General features: G+C 37.7%; 1 protein-coding gene across 1 annotated transcript in view; it reads right to left on the bottom strand.

Annotated features, from left to right (window-relative positions):
• The window catches only part of RNF128 (ring finger protein 128), a 126,613-nt gene extending 121,033 nt beyond the window's left edge, over positions 1 to 5,580 (bottom strand). Inside the window, exon 1 of the mRNA XM_019661486.1 lies at positions 4,863 to 5,580. Coding sequence (XP_019517031.1) covers positions 4,863 to 5,268 — 406 coding nt within the window. The 5' untranslated portion in view covers positions 5,269 to 5,580. The remainder of the gene's footprint in view (positions 1 to 4,862) is intronic.
• Between the last annotated feature and the right edge of the window lie 3,082 nt (positions 5,581 to 8,662).

Genomic DNA, 8,662 nt, shown 5'->3' with positions numbered 1-8,662 from the left:
AGCCTACGCCGTCGCCAGCGACTCACAGGCAGCCCAGCTCCAGGTTGAGCTGTTGTTCAGCATCTTAGCTGTGGAGGGCAGTGTCACTGGCCCTCATATATGGGATCCGAACCGGGGCCCTCTGGCGTCCCAAGCCAGCTCTCAACCAATGCGCCACTCGGCCAGCCCCCACAGAAGCATTTTAAAGAGTGTGATTTATCTTTTCTAAAAAGCCGCTTTGGCTTCAGTGTGGGGAGAGGGCTTGAAATGGGACAAGAGAAGCAGGGAGATCAGTTAGGAAGTAATTGCAGAGGTCTGAGGATGAAGTTTGGAGATGGATACAACTAGACAGATTTGAGATTCATTTGAAGTGGAACTGATTAATTTTATTTTTTTTTAATTTATGTAGGATTCTATTTTAAATTTTTGTTTTTTGACAGTGTATTCAATAAATGGTAATTGGAAAACTGGACAGATACATGCAAAAAATGAAACAGGATCACCTTCTTATACCATATACAAGAATAATCTCAAAATGGATTAAAGGCTTAAATGTAAGACCTGAAATCATAAAACTAGAAGAAAACATAGGAAGTAAACTGTCTGACATTGCTCTTAGTAATATTTTTTTCACCGATATCTCTCCTTGGGAAAGGAAAACAAAAGAAAAACTAAAGAAATGGGACTACATCAAAATAAAAAGTTTTTGAAAGCAGAGGAAACCATCAACAAAACAAAAAGACAACCTAGTGAATGGGAGAAGATATCTACCAACAATATATCCAATAAGGGGTTAATATCCAAAATTTCTAAAGAACTCATACAAATCAATACCAAAAAACAAAACAAAACAACAAAAAACCCAGAACAAACAATCCAATTGAAAAATGACTGGTTTTCTTGAATGAAGCTTTTCTTAATGTGTATATGTGAGTCTAAGCCTCATTGAAGATTTTATTACCTTCTGACTTCATTTATATTGTATGCTATGTTTTTATTTCCCCACTTATTTCTAGAAAAATTTTTTTTCTGAAACATGTGAGTTTGCTGATCTGACTAACCCTTCCTTTCCATGCACTTATTTGCTCTGGAATTTGTGAGTTTTTAGGACTCTTAAATGCTGTAAACCTCACTCTGTAATTCACTTTGTTGGACAAAGTCAAAATAAAAGCATAAGAACCATTTTATCCCTTTCAAATTATTGACTTTGCTAAACTAAGCTATCTTTAAACCTAAGCATTTCTTAAGGCAATTTACCTGTTTATTGGCATTCTTAACTTTCAAAGCCTGTTTGCTCAACAAGCAAGTATAATACTAACCTTGCTCTGAATTTTTGGCTTTAATAACTGAGGCGTCCTTGACTTTTTTTGCACATCTGGGACAGAACTGGATGGGTGTTTCTGAAGCATTTGGAAAGGGCTGTTAAGTTATATGATTACTTAAGGATATCATAAGCATATCCTTCTATTTCCAACCCCATCCAAATGCCAACTCAAAATACACTGCAAATTGGGAAACTCTGAATGAAAGATTTACCTCCAAGTACTAAGCTATATACTGTTCCTCCTCAGTGGGAGCTCTTCTCAGACTAAAATTGTCCCCTTCAGAAAAAGAATCTTGCTAGTAGGGAGGCTGTAAACAGACTGGGCCCAGAAGTAAGGACATTCTGTCCCCACAACACGAAACCATCAAACAAGGGGTGCAGCAGCATTCCTTAGGCTTGTTTGAGACCTTGAAGGCAGCCTGTAGGGGATGGGGAGGCACACAAATATAAAGCAGGGGGATAGAATATATTTGTACCACAGTAAGGGCGTGGGCATAGTGCATTGTCATTGAGAAAGAGACAAGTAGCCCCTGACATCTGGGACCTGGCCTGGCATTATCACTTGGGCCTTGGTGTTCTCTTGATGCACATAAACAATCTCACGGAACATCAACACAAGAGGTTAGTCTGTGGCCATGATGAATCAAGACAAAAGCAGGCTCAATCCACCATCATGTCTAAACACAGTCAAAATCTGAACAGTGACCAAGCCACAAAAATGACCAAACATCTGCCATCCTGGCTGTTTCTTTAACAATTACATCTGTAGCTTCAGGTTAGTCTTCCCCGCTTATAAGTAAGATTTATTTAGCAATCCAATCCCTGAATTATCCCCGCTTCATGACAGCATCCAAGTACAGAGCAAAGCCAACTAGAGTGACCAACTAAGCCTGGTTTTCCCAGGGATTTCCTGGTTTTAGCACTAGAAGTCTCACATTCCAGAAAATCCCTGTCTTAGGCAAACTGGGATGGCTGTTCAATGGCCTGCTTCCTCAAACCCTTCCACAAATCATCTAAAGCAAGCCCAAATCTTGTAAGTCCTTTCTACCACCCTCTTATTGAGACACTCCATAATTTGCCATGGTATGCATTCTCCCTTTGTTGCACCAAGTAATAAACCCCACTTTTCCAACTACAAGTCTGTCCCTAGTAGTATCTGCTTGGAGGGCCTTGACTTCAGTAAGAAGTAAAGAGGCACAATGTTGTGGAAATTGTAGTGAGGTGTGGCATGTAAAAATAGACTGAAGGAATGAAGAGGTAGGTGGAACTGGGGAAGAATGAAAAGGTGCCACGGCCCTGAGGGGGCCAGAGTGTGGTTTCCGAAAAAGGTGGTTTTTACAGGTGGTAAAAGATGAGGTGATAGGAGGTGAAGCCTTGAGCTTTTGAAGGAGGAGGAGGAGTTTTTGCCACACCCTCTGTGCCTAAACCAAATGAAACACTAATGAAAAACAGCAAAAAGAAAAACCAAATTGGCTTATGTATAAAATAATGACTCAATCTTCAATGGCCTAGAGGCTGATCATAGAGTTTTCATATCCACACTTGTTTTCCCATGTTTGTCAACTGCATTATATAATAGTTTCTATATAAAGGACAATTCTGGGAAGGAGGAACTATAAAGACATACTAATTGACAGGTCTTGTAAGTGCAAAACACTAAACTTATAATTTTAATTCTTTGGGGTTGAGATTATTCAATGTTAAAGATCAGTATTAATTAAATAAAATAAAAGCCCTAGAACAGTGCCTGGCATATAGTAAATGGCAATAAATATTAGCTATTGCAATTACTATCATTATGCTGTCTTTTCAATGTGCTTATTTTAAAACAGGGGCAATGACGCAGGTGTTTTAGAAAAATGTTTTTGATCACATATCCTTGGTCATACTGAAGGTATATATTCCATGATAAATGTAACTTCCTTGTTTTTTAAACTCGGCTCAGAGCCATATAGTCAAATGACTGTGTGCATACCTTTTGGTGAGATTTACTGTAAGTGACCTTTGGTAAATCTTTTAAATTCAGCCGCTGGTACCTACATTCCACTAGATGTTGGCCCCTACTGCATGTTGCAAAGCAAGTTTTGAAAAATGACTACTATTTATTGTAGTTTCATACTATTTATACTTCAAAAATAGCTGGGGAGTGAACAAGCAGAATGTGACTGTCCATTAAAAGGAAACCTAGAGAACTTAGAATCTAGAAGTTGAAACATAAAGGAAGTAGGTTCCTTAAAACAGGTTTAATTTCTAATTTTCATCAGAAAGCTGCCTTATTTATTGCTACAAAATAAAAGTCATTTGTAAAACTATAGGAACATACAGGAAATGCTTATGAAGTGCTCTTAACTTAACAATAATATGAATGTCTGAGTCCCGGCAATGTCCAGGGTATGTTACAAAAGGTAGTAAGTAGAGTTTTACATTGACACTAATTTTGTACTGTTGAAAGACCATCTGACCTGGTTTTTCCATACCCAGAAAAACATGCAGCTTGTTTTTTAAACATTAGTACAAAATTGCTACATTATATGTATGTGACCTGGAATGTTTCAATCCCTCTACTATTTGTAACACAAATTTGATCTCTCTTTTACAATTCTGACACCTGTTTAGTTTAATTTACTTTAATTTTCTCAGAGGCTGAATTTGGGGGGTGGTAGCACCAGTTATCCTGATATTGTGTTCTGTCAACTCTTACCTTGTTTGAAATCATTACTATTTTTTTTTACCAAGTGTGGAGCCCAAAATACCCATATCCACCTACAGTATAGAAAACTTGGGTCAGGAGTCTACTTGTTCAGTGGCTTAAAAAGCATTTATTTGGAATATGGCATTTTGTTAATGAAATACAAAGCAATTCTCAGAAGTAAATACCTTTATAAAGCTAATAAATTGATGATTATATTTTCTTAAGAAGTCACAAGTGAGCATTTCTAAGGGAAACCTTTATTTTTGATGTGAACTGCAGTGTTATCCTATTTCTTCCATACCCTTTTCAATGTATAATGTTTCTTACAGAGCAGCTTTATATGTATTAGTCCCACAAACAGATTCAGATCTCACCTGCATACAGCAGACAAGTGAATTCTCATTTCTGTAAACATTTTGCATACCTACAACAAGCTATTGTTTAATCATAAGAATGAATCGGTTTTGCAGCTACCACATACTTGAGTACATACAACCTCTTTTGCATGAGAAAATGAATCAAACTGAAAAGTACAAATTAACAATGGAATAAAAATATTTTTCTTTAGTGTTTAGAGGTAAAAGCACATGTTACTAAAATACAAATATATAATACACACTGAGAAAACTAATACAGCTAAGAAAATCATGAAGGAAAATAGGAACCACTTCATGAGCTGCTTTTTTTCTTGGATCAAATTAATTACAAATATTAATTGTAAAGTAATTCCAAGTCGTGCAGGCAAAAGAATTTAAAGTAAAATTGTTTTACACTGTCATTGACAGATCCTAGAATAATTCTAGATAGAAATACCATTTTAAGATAAACAAAGACATTAACTCTTTTTGGGAATCTATTATTACTTACCAAAATTTGCCATCTGTATCGTCTTGTTCCCAGGCTCTGGAGCATTGTAAATCACAACAGCATCAGCATTTCTTCTGCTTGCTATTTGAATTTTTTCTGAAAATGTACAATTACCTCTTTCTATCAGTGCAATCCAGGGCTTCTCGGTATTACTAAATTCAGTGTTGTAGTCACAAGCTTGGTAGTTATTGTTCTTAGGGATGCCCACCACCCCCATAGCATTAGCCACTGGTGAGGCTAATCCATAAACACCACATTCACACGTCTCTGTTGTAGTGTAGTTGCTGGTTTCATTGTAATATGTCACAGTCACGTAGGCGTTCATTGAAAAAGACGTTGTGATTTTAAATAAAAAGATAAAAATTACAAGCAGCGGAAAACAACTGGACTTATTCTCCTGGTTCATTGCTCGTTCATTTGAGCATAAAATCTAAGATGTCTGCTGATATTTCCAACTATCAGTCACCATTTGTCCACTCAGGTCCCCGCTAAGCAGAAGTTTGAAATTTCAGTTGCAAGTAGGTAACTGATCTCACCTCAAGCAACATAAGCTCTGAATACATCAGCTCTATTTCACTTTAGTTATCTACATTTTCTTTTGACTGCCCCTCCTCCAACTGTACACACACATAACCCTTAACCAGGACTACCTTAGTAATAAATAACACCATCAACTTTATTCTACATGTGAACTTATCAGGGTTGGATGACTTCCTGCACTGACATTTTTTTCTTCTTGCTCTTCCAGCTAATGCACTTTCATAAACATGGAGTGGATTAGAACAAGGAACTGGACTCTTGGGAGCCCCACGTGACAAGTCTGAAAGTCACCTCTCTCAGAATTTCTAAAACACCAAACTGGTTTTCCAAGCCCTGCTGAAATATGCTATCAACCAGTTCAGCCAGGAGTAAGTTAAGATCCTCAATTTTAATTGCCGTGGAATTAGTGGAATTTATTTTACAGCCTTTCCCCCCACTTATTTCTTTGTGGAATTTTTCTTAACAGGCTCCCCAAGGAATATCTTCTGCCGCCTTGTTTATTCGTTGAAAAGTAAACATATTTCAGTGGCTAGAGATCCTTTCCTTTCAACCTCAGTGCCTTACCCATGGTAGGCACTCAAATATTTGTTGATTGACTGATACCTGTGAGTTGCTGCATTCCATGAATTTTATGTCCCATCTGTTATACTCTAATTTGATTGTTCAAGATTTAATTTTTAACATTTAGAATTTTAAATTCTAGTTCTTTCAAATGTATAGACTGATTTTTTCCCAGTGTTTCCTATATTGTAAGCTCTGTTTTTAATCAGAGTACATTGAGCACCAGCACCATTTGGACATTTCTATGGGGTCAATTGGTCTGGGCAAGTTGCTGGGATAGGGAGACTGTGATGTGTGCCAAGGGCTGGTGAAGGAGTAAATGGACAACAAAGACAAACAGAGATATCAGGAGTCGGATTAAGCCAAGAGTCAGCAAACTAGACAAACAGGCATCAGGCAGTCGGAGAAGCAGAAAGACACCAGGTTAAAAGGAGGGCGGGCACAATGGTAATCCAAAGTCCAAGGAAAGTAGTCTGGAATCAGGAAGACTACCAGAGTCAAGGGGACAGGACAACAAAAAATAGGAAACTAGGGCCGGCCGAGTGGCGTGATGGTTAAGAACTGGCTTGGGACGCCAGAGGGCCCTGGTTCGGATCCCACATATGAGGGTCAGTGACACTGCCCTCCACAGCTAAGATGCTGAACAACAGCTCAACCTGGAGCTGGGCTGCCGTGAGTCACCGGCGACGGCGTAGGCTGCAGCCCCTGCTGCAGTGGGTTGCCTGCAGTGTGTTGCCATGGGCTACCGTGTGTAGCCAGCAGCCGCAGTGAGCGGCAGTCCAGAAACTGGTGACTGATCTGCCTCGCCCGGGAAGAGCGCAATGATGGTGCCAACTTGGGCCAGTGGAGCAACGTCCTCCACAACTAGACTGAAGAACAAAAGGACAGCAACTTGTCTGTTCCCCTTCCGCCAATTCCCCAGCGCTGTTCCCATCCCCCCAATTCCCCAATAAAAATCTTCCAAAAAAATAGGAAACTAGGAAACATTGTTGAAGGAGATGACCAGTGAGGCCATTTCTTCCCCTTAGTTCTTGTCTGTTCTTAGGCATCTGAGATATTAGTTAGAGTGGATCCTGCAAGTGGGAACAGTTAATACCACTCAGCACTGGGGAGGAGTTCAGGAAATCTACATATGGACCCAATAAATAAACCCCAACAGAAGCACAATGCAAATATAAACCTCTCTATCATATTATAGTTGCCAATTACACCGCCTGTGCATCCCCTCACCCACAGGACCTGGTATTAGTAGCACTTTACACATAGTAATCACTTAATAATTATTCATGAACTTGAACTAGAAAGTTTAAAGGTCTTGTGTATTAGCTTATGGTCTATTTAAGAGTAAATGCAACTAGTTTATTATTTTGCTATTAGCATTACCATTTTGATGTTAAAATTCATAATAAAGCCTGTACTCACTAGACAAAAACAAACCATCAAACTGAAAACACAAGTGTTATTGTCAAAACCCTTAGTTTGCTGATTGCTACTAGACTTCGGTGATAAATTCAACATCAGCATTCAACAAATAATTAGCAAACTCCTAGAAATTTGATTTAACCTTTTCCTACCCATTATTAAATTGTTTCTAAAGGAAAAACTTTTCCTGAAATAGTTTAGAAACTGATTACTGAGGAGCTAGCTAAAGCCATTAGAAGTCAAATTATGTTAAATAGTACTAACACACTAGTTTCAAATCTTCACATATTTTTTGCAAAAGTTAAATCATTATATGCCTTAAAAATGATAACTTTCCCATAACACTTTGCGGCAGTGCCTGTGTATTAAAGATAACTTTATTAGACTATTTTAAATTGCCCTGGAGGATGAAGTGCATGACTTTATATGGTGATCAGCATTTATATACCTTGTATATAAGTGCTTTTATATTTACTTTTTATGGCTTTCAGAGTCATAACTTATAAATATAATTTTAGATCTTTTTAAAAAAATTGCAGTTAAGTAAAATTCCTGGAACAATAAATATCCATCAATGCAATTTTCCTGTTAACTCTTAAGGCAATTTGCTTGAGGGTGAGTAGTGTAGTGCATATTCAGTGTTGTTAAAGTTTTGTCTGGGGAACCCCTATGTTAGGCTCACTTGAAAGTTTATTAAAAATGAACGTTCCTGGGTCTCACCCTCCGTCATCCTGAATCAGAATCTGAGGGACATATCTAGGAATTCACATTGTAAATAAGCTCTCCAGGTAATTCTTACGCACTTTATAATTTAAGAACTTTAGATCATACAAACTGTACATGATGAATAGTACAGGATCTAGTTCTAATTTTAACAGATTAGCAGTTGTTATTTTATTTGAATCTCCTTGTAGTTCAACTTCCAATGTATAAGGATTTGATGTTTATTTGTACTTTAGGTGGTGCTAAAACCCAAAAGTTGACACAAATGCTGATTCTACAACAGCTAGTATAATAGTATATCCTCAGGAAAATAAAAAACCTCTCTGGGACTTTTTCTTCATTTACACAATAACAGAGGTTGTGATTAGAATTTATGAGGTCTTTTCTACATCTGACAGGCTAGAACTCTATGAAAATCAAAGTTGTTTAGAAACTATCAAATTATTATATTTTTCCTTCCTATCTGCATAATTCATGATGAAGCTGCATTGAGAGCAGACGAAACTGTAGGAGGTAAGTTGAAAGTATTGGGTAAAGCTTGAGCTCTAGTAAAA

This window comes from Hipposideros armiger, unplaced genomic scaffold (genome assembly GCF_001890085.2).
Source record: "Hipposideros armiger isolate ML-2016 unplaced genomic scaffold, ASM189008v1 scaffold_350, whole genome shotgun sequence".
NCBI classification, from domain to species: Eukaryota; Metazoa; Chordata; class Mammalia; order Chiroptera; family Hipposideridae; genus Hipposideros; species Hipposideros armiger.
The sequence above is the reverse complement of the archived record's forward strand: the minus strand, read 5'-3'. Positions and strand labels throughout refer to the sequence as shown.